General features: G+C 45.9%; 1 protein-coding gene and 1 long non-coding RNA gene across 5 annotated transcripts in view; one reads left to right on the top strand and one right to left on the bottom strand.

The window, feature by feature from the left end:
• LOC108926953 (SEC14-like protein 5) overlaps window positions 1-19,805 on the bottom strand; it is a 28,595-nt gene that overhangs the window by 1,536 nt on the left and 7,254 nt on the right. For 3 of the 4 annotated variants that reach the window (XM_029247067.1, XM_029247068.1, XM_029247066.1), the window contains 13 exons: window positions 14,991-15,140; window positions 11,976-12,107; window positions 10,780-10,908; window positions 7,381-7,615; window positions 5,375-5,487; window positions 4,957-4,986; window positions 3,156-3,434; window positions 2,971-3,041; window positions 2,231-2,402; window positions 1,821-1,955; window positions 1,461-1,598; window positions 970-1,209; window positions 288-466 (listed from right to left, as the gene is read on the bottom strand). In XM_029247067.1, the coding sequence (XP_029102900.1) occupies window positions 288-466; window positions 970-1,209; window positions 1,461-1,598; window positions 1,821-1,955; window positions 2,231-2,402; window positions 2,971-3,041; window positions 3,156-3,434; window positions 4,957-4,986; window positions 5,375-5,487; window positions 7,381-7,615; window positions 10,780-10,908; window positions 11,976-12,107; window positions 14,991-15,140 (2,003 nt within the window). The remainder of the gene's footprint in view (window positions 1-287; window positions 467-969; window positions 1,210-1,460; window positions 1,599-1,820; window positions 1,956-2,230; window positions 2,403-2,970; window positions 3,042-3,155; window positions 3,435-4,956; window positions 4,987-5,374; window positions 5,488-7,380; window positions 7,616-10,779; window positions 10,909-11,975; window positions 12,108-14,990; window positions 15,141-19,805) is intronic. The other variant, XM_018739972.2, reaches the window with a different exon arrangement.
• On the top strand, window positions 5,374-14,656 carry LOC108926960 (uncharacterized). Its single transcript, XR_001965515.2, has 3 exons — window positions 5,374-5,452; window positions 12,979-13,505; window positions 13,869-14,656. It is a non-coding gene; the product is annotated as an uncharacterized LOC108926960 (long non-coding RNA).

Below are 19,805 nucleotides of genomic sequence, written 5' to 3'. Positions count from 1 at the left end.
GCTTAAACCAGCCTGCAAAGGTAAATCACGACCCCGGTTAATTCGAAGTCAGCGCTGTTCCTTCAATTTACTGAGTTCTTATTTATAGGGACCGTGAGTCTGTAAGGAATGGACATATAGGCAATATTTATGAACAAACATTTGTGACTTGAGCTACATACACACGAGAGAAACGAGCATTCCACAACTGCATCAACACTGATTTACTTTGCTAAGAAAGGTCAGATGCAAGCTTCTGTGACTGTGGTGCGTGGCTGCGGAAGCACACGTGCACCAGGACGCCCTACCTGAAGTCCTCAGAGGCCAGCACCTCGGTGTAGTACATGACCTTGCACTTGTGGGAGGACACCTGCAGGGAGGCGAGCACGTCATCCACGCGGGGGAGGGCAGGACCAGAGACTGGGGCGGGCCCGTTCACCTTCCACTGGAGGATGTACAGGCCTGGCCAGCGGGTAATGTGGCTGCCCTGTGGTCAGCAGGCAAACCCACAAGGTCGCCGTCACATCGACAAAACATCTCCACAAACCGTAACAGCGCCGGCGCTTCCAGGGCCCGGGGTGAAGTGGCTCGAATACCCACCTGACCCAGAAGTTCTGTGCTTATTTCCCGGAACGCAACACATATTCTGGTTTTTTTTTTTTTTTGGCTAAGTGAGGAAGGCATTTCGGCAGGAGGTGTTACAGCCATTTTCATTCCTTTAAAAAAATTTGTAACCACTAAATGCTCTCATACAGACACTTCACTGAACTTTGCAAGCGCTTGTTTTCTAAACTTTTATACCTAATTTTACATTTACATTTCTTCATTTAGCAGGTGAGTATTAACTTGTATTTTGCTGACATATTTATCCATGGTGATTTGCAGTGTAACACAGATATACACGCACTCCGGGCAATTTAGTCTCACTCATTCACTTGAAAGACACTTTATATGTCTACGAAACTAAGAATGCTGATATTGAAGGCGTACCTGGATGCTCTCGCCCTCTCTGCACATGAGCGGCGACTCCACCATGCTGTAGTCCACACCCAGGACCCAGCTCTTCTCTATCAATTGCACATTATTGACGCCGGGTGTGGACGCAGAGGGGTCTTTCTTGCTGTTCTGAGGTGATCTTTTGGAGTGGAAGATATTGAAGACCAGGTCCCCCTTCAAGATGTCAAAGTCCCAAGTGATGACTGAAGAGCCCTCCAGGATCTCGATGACAATCTTCAATAAACAAATCGACAAAGCTGTTTCATTTAACTGCACGCTTCTGTTACACGACGTCCTGAAACGTTCATTTTAGTTCAGCACGATGAACCGCACCGAGAACTCCATATTTGGTAGCATGCTGTGCGAAGATCTTTGTATTTGTGATAGTACATGTTCCAAAAAGTCTCAATAAGAGCTCATCAGAGGACACATTTTAAAACTTTAAGGAGCCGTGGAAGACTGCTTTGTGTATCAGGTGCCATCACCTCATGAGGCGCTCCCTTGAAAACATGAGCGGACTGGTAGATTGTCTCTGTCCAGAGCTTAATGTGGTCTGAGTTTTCCAGTGCTTCTTCAGTTTGATATAAGGATTTTGGTACCAGGCCACCCTCTGGGACAGTACACTGAGAAGAGAAACATTTCACATGTTCGCGAATGCAAAGCAGATGCGTTCATTTGAAATACTACTGTACACATTTTCCAAAATCAAACGATTCCAATGGAAGGTCAAGCCATTCCTCACACGTACTCTACTGTTTGGCAATCACCGTACTGGTAGTTTTTTTAATGTTATGAAACCCTTATTTTTTTTTTTTTTTAAATATGATTGATGCAAAGAAGCTTACCATGCAACCTCCCCCGAGAAAGTCAGGGATAATCTCTTTATCTATGTAATCTACCAATCCTCCTACTCCCTGATAATTGTTCCCGCTGTACACCAAGAATTTTTGCCGGGTGTTGTCATTAATAAATGGACTGACCTGAAAATGACAAGGGCAACACAATTAATTTGCTTCCATTAACTGTGTAGCGTTTCATTCCGCTGAAAGTGTGCATTATGCAAATAATACATTTTCCATGAATTTGAAGCGGAAAAAAAATTGTCATGGTTCATTTCATACCATAATGTGTTGTCATCAGCCTACAGTTAGCAATGTGTACTGTGAAGCCAACCAGAAAACCATTATAACGGAGCGAAGAAAAAAGTGCCTCGCTGGTCAGCAGGGGTGAACGCTGCTCTGACGGCCACACGCACCAGAGTCCAGAGCACAGGGAAGACGCGGGGGGCACGCACTATCAGAAGCCGGCCCAGGGTCTCTGGGTAGTTGGCCTCCACCACCTCGATGATCCGCAGGAGGGCTTTCACCCCTGGCCTCCACAAGTGCCTCATGTTCAGACCCTCCAGGTCCACCAGGCAAGTCCACGACCTGAGCGAAGAAAGCAGAGGCATCGATGCTCTGCATCACACTGGGAATATATCATTACAGAAGTTGACATCAGCATGGCAGGAAGGTGAGAAACAACACTTGAACTATTGGTGTTGTACAAAGCAATAATTTCCCAAATCACTTCATTCTTCACATAGCCCTTGAATTGTATCTGTTTTATGTATTTGCTTAGCTGTTTCACAAATCCAGTTCCACATACTGTAAATAGTCTTTGTACTTTGACAAGGTATACAGTAGGAAGGGCAGTAAAGTACCGCAGTAAGTCAGTGGTCACTCAGTACAAGTCATGAATAATTACATTAATTACTAGTGACATGTTAATTAAAGGCTAAAAGCATAATGGCAAGAGCCGCTGTCTTAGGACCCAAGGGTTGCAGATTCAAATCCCACTTCCAACTGTGGTGCCCTTAAGCAAGGTACTTACCCTAAATTGCTATAATAAAATTACCCAGCTCTATAAATGAGTAAATAATTGCAGATAACATTGCAGGTCTCTTTGGAGAAAAGCATCAGCTAAATGAATAAATGTAAAAATCCGTGTACTAACGTGATGGGTCTTCCAAATATCTTAGTGTTTTCCTCACATCTCTTCTGCCCTTCCTCATTGATCGATAAAACCTAAAGCAAAGATGAGAAAAGATGCCATGAAGGATGTCAGCTTCCTGCGAATGCCGCTCCGACGGCCACGCGCCGTGGATCATCCTTGTGCACGTGGAGCCGTGGATCACCCACATGTCTGAGAAGAGCCTCCTCTCCCAGGGCCTTCACCAGCCCCTTGGTGTCCATCTGGCCCAGGCGCAGTATGTACAGCGGTCGCCCCTCGCTGTCGTGGAAGTGCCAGCCGCCGGCATAGTACTCCTGCAGGAAGGCGGGCGGCCTCCATGTCTCCAGGATGTAGTCCACCTGGTACTGCTTCCGCCAGGTGAGCGACTGGCACAGCATCTCGCGCGCCTTGTCCACGTTGAAGTCGCGCGCTCGCAGGAAGCGCAAGATGTGCTCGTCCTTGGGGATCTGCACAAGGGGGAGGGGGGCGGACAGGAGCAGACGCGGCTCGATTCATTGCGTCGGGCCACTTGGGAACGCCGTTCAGAGAAAAGCCAGCCAACAGCCGCTCCATTTGGAAAAATAAAAGCTGTGATGAATTCATTTTCACATTCATGTTGCAAACAAGGACGTTTCCAACATGTCTCTCGGATCATCAATAAACGTATTTGGGCATGCAGGTCAATCCAAAGAGGTCTGCCAAGAAGTATAGATTCACAGCCTGGATGCTTATGCACAAAACTCTATTGTAGAAATGCCATCATCATTCTGTTTCTTCATGCAAATAGTTGCCATTGCTGGTTAAAGAGCATTCTTTTATTTCAGAATCACATCCTTTACCGAAGCGCAGAGCTATGACCGAGAAAGATCATTCCAGATCCTTTGAACACAATGCAATCTTTTGCAGAGAATGAAAACTGCATCATCGTTATGAAAAATGACAAAACTAAAAACAATGAATGAATGTCAGAGTCACACTTTTTTTTTTTTTGTGGGGAGAAGCTACATATGTATAGATCTGTAGCAATAGCCTGTGTCTTTATAAAGCTTCTTGAAATAGCCCAGTTCAAAACAACATTTCAAATAAGTTAACCATTTTTGCATTCTGCACTTTTTTACATTTCCATTTATTCATCCCAGGTACATTGCTTTGCTAAAATGAAAAATGGCAGAGGTGGAAATCCAGTTCCTTAACCACATACGCTGCTGCATCTGCGATCAATAGTCAGGCAGGCAAACACCTGGCTTCAGCTAAAGAGCTCCAAAGAGCAAGCATATAGCTGGCTATTGCTACAGCATGAAAATATATATATATTATATATATATATTCTGTGGAAATAGAATCTGCAAGGAGTGCTTTCTTCACAAAAATAAGACTAATCGCCGTTGTTACAGTTAAACTGCCCCTCCGGACAGTTAAAAGTAGCCGCATCCGTCAACTCAAACAGCATCGTAAAACGGTTTTGTTTATATTTTGTCCGTTTCGACACTTTTTCGTTTGATTTTCATACAGGGTTTCGCCATAACGTACTGCGATACCAATTCCTCAGGGGCACGTCTGTACCTCCCAACGGTGGGCATTTGTTTCTGACTCTAAAGAAACCCTTTTCTCCAAGGGAAACAGCATTGTGACAGTGAAAAAGAGAATGCGACAAACACCTCCGTTATTTATTTATTTTTTTTAAAACACACAGCTATGCGTTTCGGGACTTTGGGCCTAACGGTAGTTAAACGCGCATGCCCTCGTGACACGTAGTTGGTGGGGAAATCGTAATCCTCTTTGTAAACAGCGGGCCAAATGAGGGGAGCGGCAGGTGGAGATGAGGCTGCAGCCGTCACGCAATAATGCGACGAGTGCTCTTCCGGGTACTTTAGATGCTGCTGCCGCACAGAGAGCTAAGGCCGGGGTTTCCTCCAGGCTTTTCGGGGCTTCCTCCTCACATCTCTACAAGGTATCCACACGTCTCACACGGCATGCATCGCTCTTTACCTTCTCCGCTTTCCATTCACCGGCTTCTGACTACGGAAGAGAGAAATCGTTTTCACACAGTTAAGGGAGCTCCCAGCACAGCGCTCGCACACTTTCACCCGGAAGCAGACGTGCTCAGAATGACGCGAGGTTACGCTCTCCTAACAAGCTCTCCAAGGAGCGTAACTCGCTGAGGAGCTGGGTTACGCTTCATCCCGCACTGAGTTAGTGTGTTGTCCTTACAACTCCATGGGCAACGCAGACTCATGAGTATGGGGCACATACATATATTCCTTACTTATACGCAGGATCAATTTAATGATGATCAGACACATATTGGAAATGGCGGGAGAGACAAACTACCGAGTTCAGTTACACATTAACAAGCCGTTGGGGAATACGAGGATGGGTAAGAAGGTGACGTTTAAAGAAGGCCTACTTTTCCCTTGTGCGTCTCCTGGAGCCACTGTCTCAGTCGGATCAGGCAGCTCTCCTGCATCGGCGTCAGCTGTCCGAGGTAACGCTCGATGTAGTCGGCGTCCAACTTGTCGGCTGAAAGGTTCGAGGCACAGCAAACGACACGTTCGGTTAAGCGCCTCGCACACCGTTTACTCACGCCGGCGCTTATCGATTGGTACGCAGAGCAGCGAAATGAGCACTGACTCATCGCGGCGAGGAGCTGGCATCCGTCGCCTTAACGTCCCCTTTTGTGCCAACGTTAGGCAGCAGCGCGAGAACCCAACGGCTGCGTGTGTTGTTTTGGTTTCGCTGTCTCGGAGTGTGTGAGCAATGGTCTTTGGACTCTGGACCTGGTGTAATTCAACTCCTTCCTGATACACCCGCGCGCTGTTCCGCAGGGTATCGATTTGCTTTGGGAAAGGAGAGCGCAACAGGAAACCACGTTTGTGGTACGTTGATTAAACGGTCCGACACAAGAGCAAAAAAAAAAACCAAAAAAAAACAAATCATACACTTGAGAAAATGGAAGAAGGTATATTAAATGAATATATGCTAAATTCATGTTTGGTGAAGTTTATAAAAGATGTATCCAGAGAGCTTCCTCTACCGATATTCCATTGAAACAGGCTTGAAGTTTTTGGAAATCTGGAGACAACATTAATTTAGAAACATCTAGGTGTAAGACGCCACGTTCCACAAAATGTGGCAGAGGGCAAGACGTGCAGCGGCATTTTCTTCTTACCGGGGGAGACAAAGTTTCACCATATGCCTTGCATAGCCTTTTCCACACTGTACCAAAGTTAGCGCAATACAGAAAAGCCAATTTATAGCAAAAATGGCATTACAAATTTCGATGTATCGTAAAATACCGGCATTTTATTTTTAAAAACAAAAACATATTTCGGGGCTCTTCAGAAGTTGTTTTTAACGTATGGAAACAGAAGAGTACATCTGTGTTGTCATAGACAGAGTCTCAGCTATTTACTGCTTGTTTATGACTGTTACCTTCGAGATATTTCACTGCAGTTATATCAGAGTCCTTATGGCAGGGATCTTGGGTCACTGCAGGGAAAATTAAATTTATATTACTGTGCTTAAGAAAATGAAATGCTTCCTAATGTTATTTCTTATCTCTTTTTCGTTTTACCTGCACCATAATGTAAAACAAGTTGCATGGATTTTGTGCAAAGGCAAACAAAGGCTCAAAGTCACTTCTCTTATTTCTCATTTCAGCTGCAGCCCCTGTTGGTATTATTGCTTTTTCTTAAATCTCAGCATCCTTAAAATAAATGTCCCAGGAACTTAAAACTGCTGGCTTAGCACAGTGTGGAACTTCCAGAAAATGGATCTTATCCAGGCTGACAAATGACTGCGGAGGGGCCCGTTGTATAACGTGTGTGTGTGTGTGTGTGTGTGTGTGTGTGTGTGTGTGTGTGTGTGTGTGTGTGTGTGTGTGTGTGTGTGTGTGTGTGGGCGCGCGCGCGCACTCCAGCCGCACCACCTACCTGAGAGACAGAGTGTCCGTCACCCACTGCGGTCGACGGCGAAGCCAAGGTGCTGAGTGGTCAGTTGTTCCACTCCTCCCATCCCTCAGCCTCACCAGTGATGCTGTCAATGTGTCTGTGGCCGTCTTTATTCTCTTTCCCGGGATTTATTAGGTGCTGGTCTAAGTAATTGCGTCAGTGCGATCAGGTTTTTTGGGTAAAATTTTTTGGGTGACTGAAGTCAGGATTCTGAGTGTCAGCATCCTGGTTATATTAATTTTTTTTTTTTTTTTTTTTTTTTTTTTAAAGCAATGCAAATGAGCGGTGTGCTTCCCAGTCACTCATCTTACTGTGTCCTATTCATCTCAGCAAGGCGTGCAGGTGATAGTTTAGCAGACAGGTAAAACTGCTGCACCAGGGGAATCTGGCTGCCTTCTGTGGGCATTTTTTTTTTTTTTTTTTTTTAAAGCCCATACCCTCCGCAGACATCAGCCCTACTCACCATCTGGAGTGGCTGGATCCGCAGTGCTGCTGGAGCTACAGCTGGCCTCTTTGGTACCGCTGTGCGAGAGGGATTCCAGGGGCAGCCGAGACACTGGCGCCGGACGGATCGGCAGGGCACACGGCACGATGGCCGGCTTGCTCAGTGCTCTCTTTTCCGGTGGGACCCAGCGTGGAATCTCAGTGATGCCCTCTGCTATCAGCTCATTCAAGTAGTACTCAATCACCTCCTTGCCCTGAAAAGAAGATAAGCGACAAACCAACAACGCTCAGTATGTCCTTAAAGACGACCTTAATTTGCCTGAAATGTTGATGAATGCACGTACCAAAAAATACCCCCATGAAGCCACGAACCTCAAACTCTGACCAGAAAGGACTTTAAAACAAGAAATCCGAAAATTTCTGTTGCCTCGGCCTCGCTGTTTTGAGTCTGATGGGTTTATAGGGCTCCAGGCTGGTTCTTTCCACAGGGTTGAGCTCATCCACTCATCAGCAAATACAAGACTGCACTTGAGCTAGAGCACAACAGCAGTGCCTTTACATAAACATATGAAGAGGCAGAGGGAAAAACAATCAATGTCATCGTTTTGAAGAAGTGTAGAAATTGACCCCACCTGAAGCACACGTTACCACTACAGTGAAATGGAAAAACGATCAATATCCATGTACTTAGCAGGCAGTGTAAATAAAGCCCAAGATGAAAGAACGATGAGCGTCTATAGGGTAAGAATGAAATGACCAGCTTATTGTTTTCAGTATGGCGCACGGTCATGAGTAAAGCGCTTTTGTTGCGATCAGATGATTAATTTCAGCTTAGAAAGAGTTTAAATCTGAAAAATCTACGTAGTAAAGATGGACTACACTGATGGACTACACTGATGGACTACCGAGTCCAGAGCCAAAGGCACCGATTCCACGGAGTAAGAGGATTAAGTTACTTTGTGATAGTTTGATGCACATTTCTGTAGCTGTGCTATGAAATTTTTGCATGAACGTGACTTTGATCGTTCTTCCCTCTGCGTCTTCATATGTGACTCAGTGGAGACAAGCAACATGGATACACCATTTCTTCCAGTGTTAAATGGATTATAGCTATTCCCATTTACACACTTAGCTGACTCTTTTCTCCAACGTGACTTACGATGTTAAACTACTTACAATTATTCACCCATTTATACAGCTGGGTAATTTTACTGGAGTATTTAAGGGCAAGTACCTTGCTCAAGGGTGCTACAGCTACAGGTGGGATTTGAACCTCTGACCTTTGGGTGCAAAGGCAACAGCCCTAACCACTACACAACCAGCTGCCTCTTCTCAATCTGAATACATGTACGGTAGCACTGTAATCAGCTGGACTAGCACAGACTGAACCTACAACCAATAGCCTAAAACCAGTTCAAACTGTTTGTGTGAGTTTTTATGAGGGGGGTGCGGTAGTGCAGCAGATTTGGCCTGTGCCTGCTTTCTGGTGGGTCTGGGGTTTGAGTCCCGCTTGGGGTGCCTTCCGACGGACCGGCGTCCCATCCTGGGTGTGTCCCCTCCCCCTCCAGCCTTACGCCCCGTGTTGCCGGATTAGGCTCCGGCTCACCGCGACCCCGTATGGGACAAGCGGTTTCAGCCAGTGTGTTTGTATGTGACTTATGAAAATAATATGAAATTTACCAAAAATACACACGCACACACACGCACCGTCTGAAGCCGCCTGTCCCAAGCAGGGCGTAAGGCTGGACGGGGAGGAGACACACCCAGGACAGGACACCAGAACGCCACAATACCAAATTACCATAAAGTACAGAAATAATGGACTACCAATGCATAATACACTGCGAAATATTTAGAGAAATGGAGCTTACGTTTCAGTCCTTGTATGTGCTATGGACAGGACACCAGTAGTCAAATATGTGAAACTCGCTGTCGTCCCTTTTGACTAGACACAGAGTGCCTCGTTTCCCTCGCGTGTGTTACGGCACAGAGAGAAAATCTGCAGCAGGAGATGATTAAAAGTACGGGGCAGCTGGCTTGCGGCCATGGTGCATCGAACACAATTAAATCAGTCAGCTGAACGCTACGAAGGTCCACGGAGCAGCGCACCTGGACTGACCTGCTCCTACCATGACATGACGCTTGAAAAATGAGAGACTTCAGGAAGGCCCCATCAATTTCTTCAGTCAAAACCAGAACGACAGAGTCTTGAGCTCTACTGCACATCAGACTACGTTGCATTTTTGCAGTTATTCTTCTTGCGACTACATAACATGATTTCTTCGGTCTGGCCGATGACGTCGTCAGTAGCGCTCTTCAATACACAGTGTAACGAAATCCTTGGATGAAACGTATTTCAAACTCTGTCAAATGATGATCTCTTTCATTTTTAATATTCTGACAAAAGCACACAAGCTGTGATGAACTGAAAAAAAGGTTCGTCAGATTTCCAGCCCAACAGAAGGACGCATAGCACTGAAGAAGGTGCAAATAAAGGTCAACAATGATCTGGACGCCCTTGGTCCAGCTGCTGTGGCTCAGATGCACGGCCCTGGAGGGAGAATGAGGACAACATGCCGCATACCGAGATGAGAAAGCGGTCGTAGGGCTCCGACACGCTAGAGACAACCCAAGGAACTCATCGAACCCATTACTCTCAGCCTAGTTTCGAATTAATCCAAGAAACTGCAAGGACACTGCTGCAAGATTATGCTTTTTTTGTATGGAAAATACACAATTCACAATGAATCGTACAATTTATGAACTACATCTAAACCCAGAAGCTCTGGTTGTATTTGGTTTGCCGCAGTGCCCTGTATCCGCCCTGCTGGGCTGCCGACAGACGTAGAAGAAGACAAATTCGCGTGCAGAGCTGCAGTTAGGCGCCGGCAGCTTCGCCGGTGTTCTTCTCCGACAGGAGGCGAGCGATCGCTATCTTGGCTAAAATCGCCAGTGACCTGGACGAGGAATGCCCCCCTCCCACGAGCGGAGCGGATCAAAGCTCGTGCAAAGTCATTTCCCTCTCCCTCCCAGAGCCCCTTTTCCCCTAAAAAGGCCATTGGAGTCATTCTCTCTGCATACACTGCATGACACCGCTGGAGATTTATTTTTATACAGCGCTTTTTTGGGACGATTTTAATTTTTCCTGCACCTTTGAATAATGGTTTGTGGACAATCCTTGCTTAGTTCACTTTTGCTTGGCATGTTTTATACAAAGGCAGCAGATGCAGTCTTTATAATAAACACTGCAGGTCTGTGATTAAATCCTTCACTAAAAACAACTCAGCAGTGTTAATTTATGCAATCCACTATTGCATAACAAACATTTAATTAAAGCTCTAACCTAAAACCTTGTCCTCTTCAACTCGGCAATAGAACTTTTTCAACTCTGCCTCCATCCCCGCTATGTAGTGATTACCCGCTTGATGTTGGCCGTGTACTGCTTCATCGCAATCTTCTCCACAGTGTTCTCGAACCCAAAGAAGGATTTGATATCCAGGGATGCTGACTGCTCAAAGCAGGTCCAGTCCTCGTTCTCGGGATGAACCTGAGGAAACAAGGAACAAGAGGCGAGTCTGCAGAGCCTCTCTCTTTGCACACACCACTAGAACACGATTCACACTCATTCTGTCCCTTCCTTCAACCTGTTTATATGCAACACAGACAAGCAATCAAAAAATGTATATAAACAATAGCGGAGCATTTCAATGGCACAAAATGTGACCTTAAGCTCTAAGGGTTTGATTCGCTTGAGGCAAGAGGATGCCTTTGTATGGTGTGGGACTCAATGAGCTGAGACATGGCGATGCCCTGCAAATGCTCTTCAAGCAATAGTCGCACAGTGTGGGTTGGAATAAATGAGCCTGCTCTAGGAAGACACATCATCCGTCAAAGACACAAGTACACATTGCGCTGGGTTTATCGCTGTGTGCAAAAAAAAAAAAAAAAAAATAAATAAAAAAAGTGTCCTTACACACAGCTCCTAAACTGCCATTGCTGTTGCCTTTCCGTCTGCATATGGGAACTATCGAAAAAGAAACGGTGACAAGAGGCAACTAAAGGGCTGCACATTTCTGTAAACATAAATCAGTGCTGTCGCCGAGCGTCTAGCATGGCCTAATTGCACGATGCCCGATTACGGGGTACGCGCGCTGCGCGACGAAAGACAATCGTCTCGAACAAAGGACACGAAGCGCCGTTTTGAACGCTCTTATGAGTTTACATGCGCATTCACAATTAATTTCTCAAAGGCAGTCTATAGGGGTACAAACAAACTACTCGGTGGTTAGCAGGCTTTCGAGGCCACGCTTGTTCAAGCAATAAATTTATTTATTTTTTTTTTTTAAAAAACATGACTAGGGATAAGGAACGGGTAACAGTAAAAGGCACATTCTTCCAAAGCCACACAGATAAAAGAACACAAATACTAATTCTTCAAGGGAGCATTGCAAGAATCTCATCTCTATTCGGGTCTTATCTGAAAATCGCTTTGACGACCCAGGGCGTGCGGAGCAAGTATTTGGATGCAATCTGAGATGAGGGATGAACCGCTGAGTTGAGCACAGAAAGCAGAGCAGTGATTTGGGCAGGAACGGCAGCACATGACACACTCACGCTGTAGCTGCATCTCTCGATGACCGTCACCCTGCTGGCAAACGTCTCGTTGTGGGCTTCAATGAGCAGCGTCCTGTCCTTCCAGTTGAGCGTGTTCTTCTGGACGAAGTACACGTACTCCACACCAGCGATCTGAAACGGGAGGCCCGTCGGTGTCGTCGGCCACACGATGCGCTCGCGAAGCAGCGGCTCGGCACGTTAACTTGAAACCATCACGTTTCGGATCCGTGAAAGGCGCCTAACTTGGAGTGCTTCTGTAAAGAATCTAGCTGTGAATTCTGGAGAAGAGCCTGCCAAATACACCACATTCGTAGTGAAATATGGGCCTTAAAATAAAACTGAGTGTTTTGTTGTACGGAAAGCTGTCATTTGTGTCTCACGTTACTACACTGACTAGGTCATGCTTCCTTCAGCTGAGAAGTATAGCTAAATTAAGGCAATTCCTATGTAGGCAAGATGCTGAGAAACTGGTTCAGGCTTTTGTCTCAAGTAGGCTAGACTGTTGTAATGCTTTATTATTGGGCTGTCCACACCAGGCTGTATCCAAGCTACAGTTGGTACAAAATGCTACTGTGAGAATTGTTACTACAACTAGGAAGTACAACCATATAACACCAGTACTGAAATCACTGCACTGACTCCTGATTACTCCTAGAGTTGATCATAAAAGCCTACTTCCAACTTTTATGGCAGTAAATGGCATTGCTACAGCTCACCTTTGCGAGATTATCGATTCTTATGTTCCGAGACGGTGTCTTTGTTCATTACATTTATTCATTTAGCTGATGCTTTTCTACAAAGCTACTTACAATCTTAAGGTACTTACAATCATTTATCCAGCTGGGTAAAGTTACTGGAGCAATTCAGGGAAAGTACCTTGCTCAAGGGTACTACAGCCAGAGATGGGCATAAAACCTGTGACCTTCGGGTCCAAAGGCAGCAGCTCTAACCCCTACGTTACCAGCTGTTCCTTGAAACTGACTAGACACATTGGATGTTTCAGATTTCCACATGGCTGGATTTTGTGGGACATCGGTGTTGGAGTGCAATTTTGTGGGGACAAGCCCAGGAGAAGAGGTGCTCCTTCAAGCTGGATTTGAACCGGCAGCCTAAGGATGGCCATCAGCACAGCTCTACAGTCCGCCACACTACCAACTGAGCTATCGAGGGTAAGCGCATTCATTGCATGTGAGTCACCTTAAAGTACCTGTGATCAACAAGCTCTCAGTAGGAGGGTGTGCTTTTAGCTACAGAGCACATAAACTCTGGAACAGAACGGTTTCAGCCTTTAAATCCTGGCTAAAGACTTACATGTTAAATCTGGCATATCAATAATCAGTGTAATTCCAGTTGGCTGTGCTTCTTTCCTTGTATATTAACCTCTCTAACCTCTTTAAGGTCATCATTTACTAACAATTTCTCTCTTGTTGAGCATTGTTTCCCTATAAGACAAGACCTGAGGAGACCGGTCGTCATTCCGACACTCCATGCTGACTGAAGCTGATGACCGCCTGCCTTGATCTATGAGACGTACGTATGTGAACTGGGACATCAAGTTAACACTCATCTACAATGGGATTATTATTATTATTAGTAAATGGACTTACAAGTCTTTTTTAATCTAGAATGTCCAGGAGGGGTGGGCAACCACTGCAATTTGAACCTCCAGAGGTTTTTGTCTTCCTTGACTTTCTCGGTTGGGAGTCCCCCCCCCTTTCCTCCGTGGCCAGTAGGCTTTCTTATAGCTTTAATAACTGCATGGATAATGTATTACTCTAGTATGTAGTCAACTATCTTGTTTATTTGTCTTATCAATTTGTTCAGCGGTCTGTGTCACTGTGCGAGAAGAGCGCTCTATAAAAATAAACTGAATTGAAATACGACTCTTTACAGTGATCAGGCAGGCATGCGCAAAGTTGAGGGAACGTTGCATCACTCAACTGGACATTTTTCACAGCAGAAACCAGTTTCAAAATAAGCAGCGCTCATGAACCTGATGTCAGGACCGCCATTGCCGGCAGCGCTGATACCTGACAAATGCAAGACTTTTAATTAAGCTGAAGACAGTTCAACCCGTCTCCTGACTTCTTACTGACAACGGACATTAAACACAAGCAGCCATATAGAGAGGCCTGCTGTCAGAGGGCTGCACGGATACGGGAAAAGGCTGCGTCTTTCGCCGATCTTCTGTTAGCTGCAGCACAGAGTTTAATCTAAAACTGTCACTGCAAGATCTTTATACCCTGGAACTTTGGAAGCACTAATGGCTTGTATAAACTTTATGTTACAATTTGCCTTACGCAGCAAAGTATTCTTACCTGAATCGGTCCAGGTTCACTACCCATCTCACGGGTCCTTCAAGCGGAAGGCGACGGCTCTGACCGCTACACCCCCCGCCGCCCCACATGTGCTTTACGGTTTTGCACTGGGAACCGAGCCCCGCCAGTTTGCGTGAAATGAACTGGAGAGATGTTCTTGCGAGCGAGTGTTTTTTTTTCCCCCAAATATTTCTCAGTCGGAACAGCAAGCAAAATGATATTGCACAATCCTGTGGCTTACGGATGCATGCTGTTCCCTTTAAGATTATTAAAGTCACTCTCGGGAGCATTATCGTGTCCATGTGTCTATTTCACATCTTTGTGGAAGTGTTATGAGAGGAGAAAAGTGGGTCAGTGTTTCCTGCCCTAAAAATGTAAGAGCACCATGCAAATGCACTGCTGAGACATGTCCCCATGATTGCCTTCCCTCCAACAAGAAAAAATATAAAATATTTTATTATATCATGGGGCAGCTGGTAGGGTAGTGTTTAGAGCTGCTGCCTTTGGACCTAAAGGCTGAAATCTGAGACACTGGTCTCTATTACAGTCCCGACCGCAGCAAAAACACTTGTTTTCACCATACCCTTAGTACCCGTGCCAGTAGTCACAGTAAAAGACCAATGCCATTCATTACTTGTATTCCCTGAATCGCAGCGAGGAACGTACACGTTTGCAGGCAACGCCGTCCCTCCCTCACCTTCTTCAGGAGCCGTGGCGCATCCACGTTGAGCTTGCAGCTGCGTTCGATGATGTGCAGGGAACCATCTTCGCCGGTGACCTCGCTGAGCACCTCGCTGCCGACAAATACCGGGATCTGGGGGCAGGTGGGGAAGCGCTTCTCGTACGCCTGGGCCGGGGAACACGCGCATCGCCCGTCAGTGGGCGGCTTTGCCTTGATGTGCCTCCAAACACGCTGCCGAGCACCCGAGAGGCAGCGGGGCCTGCTCCTGATGCTGAGCTGAGGCTGATTCACCCCGAAACAACTCAGCTTTGCAGAACGCACATTTTTAATGCCACTTATACCACTGTTGAAGGTCTCCGTTTAAACTGTACAGCTTTTACAGATCTAACAGAAAGCTCTGCTTTCACTGGTACTCTCCAATGGATGCACGGAAAATGTAAATGATTTCACACAGAACTAAACCATCCATCCATCCATCCATCCATCCATCCATCAGAGGGTCATGGTGATCTGAAGCCTATCCCAGAAGGGTGCACCCATGCTGGGACACCATTCATCACAGAGCTAATAAGCAGTTAATAAAATTCTAATAAGTACACTACATTTTTTACAAACATAAATTAAATGTTTGTAGAGAGAATACACACACACAGAGTCTGAAACCACTTCTCCCAAGTGGGGTTGCGGCAAGCTGGAACCTAACCCGGCAAGAGAGGGCGTAAGGCTGAAGGGGGGATGGGACACACCCAGGACGGGACGCCAGTCCATCGCAAGGCACCTCTAGCGGGACTCGAACCCCAGACCCACCAGAGAGCAGGTACAGGCCAAACCCGCTGTGCCACTGCACCCCCTCTGTAGAGAGAATAAAAAGACTAAAAACTGCACAGAAATTATCGCACTCATAATTTGAAACCTTTTGTTAAGATGAATAAATTTGGGGGCGTTCGGTAAACAATTATTAAAAAACAACCATGGAGCCGCAACAGGAAATCTATTTCAAATGAACTGAGCATTCATTAAAAACAACCGCCTATGAAAACAGCGTGACTTGTTGGGCAGGATAATGGGTTCAGGTTACACGGCGTTATTTTTGGAGCTCAAAAGAACAGCCGGGCTATTTTCCTGTTATTTATTTTCTGGAAATTTTACATAACAGGGTCAGGTAACCTTCACAGGCTGAGCTACATGTTAAACGATACCTGGTTAACAGAATCGCTCGCGCGCACACACCCACGCGTACAATGTTGCTTGAATGCATTTGAACCCCATGCGTCCCTTAGTTTTACCACAAAATACTTATTTAATGATAACCAGTCTTGCTCATCTGACATAATAGGTGTGCAATAATTCCATATATCGGTTTTTCATGTGCAACACTAGACTTTACAATGTACGACTTCAATAACTTTTGATAAGACTTCCTTACAAAACGTTTCTCCCATGGAGTTTGCAGTGACACTATCCTTTCCCGGCGGACTTTATTTTCTCAACTTGCACACGCTCTTGGTTCAAATGTATGTGGGTCAGGGGAGGATGGGTTCCTGTTTGTTTTCCTCTAACCGCCCCTGTTGCTTCCTGCTGCAACCACCCCTGAAGCAGAGTCCCATCCGTACGGAGCCCTCGTGCTGGGAGTCGAAGCGCGGACAAGCTCATTAAAAGCTGCAAGCGCCGTCTGCGGCGGCGGGTCTGTTGCCACAGTCACCATGGTAACGGAAGCATCGGCGCAGCTAGGGCAGTTAGCATCATGTGATGAAAGTGTAGGGCACTTGGAGACCAGCGTCGGGGAGCCAACTGTCCTTGGGCTCATTTTCTGCTCGGCTCAGCCGCGGGAGCAGGGTGCAGTGCGGACACATTGGGGCAATTCCCCCATCGCTGCGGAGTGCCAGCATCTCCAGTTCTTTAGTGGTCGTCTTCTCCAAATCATGCCCATACTGCACTGCGCACTGGAACAAATGCCTGCTTCAAGAAATGTTCAGCGACAAATATATCCAAGTGACTGGCCAAAATATGTGTCCTTACGTAACTAAAAGCAACAAAGACTTCCTAAAGCAATCCTTCCATGATCTTTGAACTAGAGGACAGATTTATCCCAGTGTGAAGCACATTCCGTCAACAGCACAGGACAAAACCTGAAGGCAAAATTTGGCACTTCTGCAAAATGCCCTCCCCCCCCACCAGCAATACACAGCTTTCTTACCGACAATCTGAGTCCTAAGAGAAGAGGGCACACAGAGGAGGGGACACCACCACAGTATGGACATGACCGTTGGCTCTCAATAGCGCCACCACCCGGCAAGCAAGAGTGATAAGTAAAAGGGTGGCCCACATATTATTTTAATTAGGAAAGAGGATATGGGCGGCACTTGAAAAGCGATACTGCTGGCACCACCGAGCTCACAAAAGACTCATTCTGTGCTGCTGTAGGGTCTTCGAATGATAATGACGTTCTTCAGACAACTCATTCAAACGGGGTCTCATTGTGACTGTTGACTGTGAGGGATAAGAAAAAAAAAACTTTCAAACTTACAATTCATAGACATATCCTCAACCATCATAGTAAAGAATAAAAGCACCAAGAACATACATTAATCACAGTCTCCATTTACCGTGGCTCCAGCAACAAACGGTTGTGTTGGACACTTTAATAACAGGAGGCTGAGACTTTACTGCATCTCTTCGGTCCGGTTGCTGAATACGGGGAGCAGCTCTTTGAAGGGACTTTTACCAACTAGATATGGGATATTTTATACCATGTTTTTTATTTTAAAGAGTCGCAGTTGAAGCGTTGCGGTTCAAGCTGCTGCTTTGCAATGGAAAGAACCAGGTTAGAACCCCACTGCCTGCTTAGTACCCTCGATCAAGGCACTTACCCTGAATTGCTCCAGTAAAATTACCCAGCTGTACGAATGAGTAAATCACTTTAAGCAGCTTGACACTGTAGGTCACTTTGGAGAAAAGCCTCAGCTAAACAAACAAATATCAGCGTTGAGGTTAGAAAGATACCAATTCGGTAATAGCATTTTCCCTCAAAACTGCAGACCATAACCAAAAATCATTATTTTTACAAGAGCAGAATTCTACGAAATGCTACTCCCAAATTAATGAAAGCTGTGCCATCGCACCGCCATTCACGTCCGGCACGATCGGCTCGGTCTGAGCGAGTACGAGCGGCAATCCCGAACAGCTAACGTTCTGAAATCTGCACGAAATAAGTGTTCATGGTAGGAGGTATCACATCACCTTAACAGCTCACCCAGAAACCTTGTATAAATATTAACAGAAACCCTTCCAGTGTTTCAAACAAGCCCTTGGAGCTGCTGAACATGAGGGCGGAACGCTGTACGGGCAGAACGTGGTCAGACGTGCCCGATACCAACCGAATCGTCAGTCTACAGGTGGCGGTTGGTATGTATATGCGTGCCATTGAATCATTTAAAGAAAAAAATGTGCATGTGCTGTCATGACACTCTATGGTACAACCTTCCAGCACATTCAACATTTAATGAAAAGAGGTGATGAGATATTGCAGAAAAGGTTGGCACCGACCAGGTAGCACCTCCTTCGGTGCTCTTCAACGCAATGCCGATTTCCTACAGGTGTGAGCCACAGATGTCCGTTAAATGTGTTTAAAAGTAATCTGGACGAGTGGACGTAGCCCCCTTCGCGGTCACGTTCTCCTGGGGTCGCCCCTTGGGAATACATAAACAACGTGCAGCGGGCAGCTGCTGCCCTGGCTGGTTTCCCGGGGAACGTGATGGGAGCGTGTCCACGGCAACAGAGGCTCCCGGTCCAGGGGCCACAGCCTCATAACATGGTGAGAAAACCGCAGCTCCGAAACAATGTAATTTGGGCGTCTTGCACGTGCACGATGCATCTGACACCCACCACGAGCCACTGCTCACCTCAACCACGTAAGGAAGAGCTTTTCGTGGTACAATTTGGACTTACAGTACATTCCTCTGGGGAATTTTTCTCTTTTTTAGACAAGCCTTTGAATTGAGGTCTTAGCGTAAAGTGCGTCAAGGTCACTGAGGACTCTGCCAAACAAAAGAGAGCCGTAAGGAGAAATTGGGTCAGTCAGGCTCAACCCCTCAATGAAAACAGTCATACCAGCCGGATAATAATAGAACACAAACGTCACGCTGTACCTCTATTCTTTGCATTACATTCCTAATCTAGTGCCACATTTAAAGACAGATTATCTACAGTAGTACAGAGTACAAGCATGTAGCTGTACAAGACACTGCACTATCCACCATTCTGCATGCAGACAGCAGAGAATTGGGCAAATAACAACCACAATGTTGACCAATATCTAATCAATGCGATCTGATTTAATAATTGCGGGCTTCCGCACAGCCAGCAGAAATTTCATACCATAAAACCATCAGTCGCAGTAGCTAAGGTCATACAGCATCTAATTAAAACCAGATAAACAGTTTTTTGATCAAAATCATCTGCTAGCAAGTAAGAAGAGAACGGTATTAAAAACAAAAACAAAGTTAAAATACGTTTTAAATATCCAAACAATGCTGCCATGGAGACATACCGTCCGATGGTTACAAAAAAAAAAACTTTTTTATCCCTTTTCAGTAACGAGTTCTGAAATCAGGGTCACGGTGAAAATCAAGTCCAAAAATGCCAAAACTGGCTTGGAGGGACAGGAGAGATGGACAGACATCATCAGAGTGAAATTTATAGACTTATAATCAACTACCATGAAAGAGCACGCTAAATAATCTAAAGCAGCATTAATTTGGCGCAACCCGATCTTCTCCCGACACAAGATCTAACTGCTTGTGGCCGTAGATCGACGCAACCCTGCGCGGC

This window comes from Scleropages formosus, chromosome 20 (genome assembly GCF_900964775.1).
Source record: "Scleropages formosus chromosome 20, fSclFor1.1, whole genome shotgun sequence".
Lineage (NCBI taxonomy): Eukaryota > Metazoa > Chordata > Actinopteri > Osteoglossiformes > Osteoglossidae > Scleropages > Scleropages formosus.
Note: the sequence above shows the minus strand (reverse complement) of the source record. Positions and strands in the feature narration are given on the sequence as shown.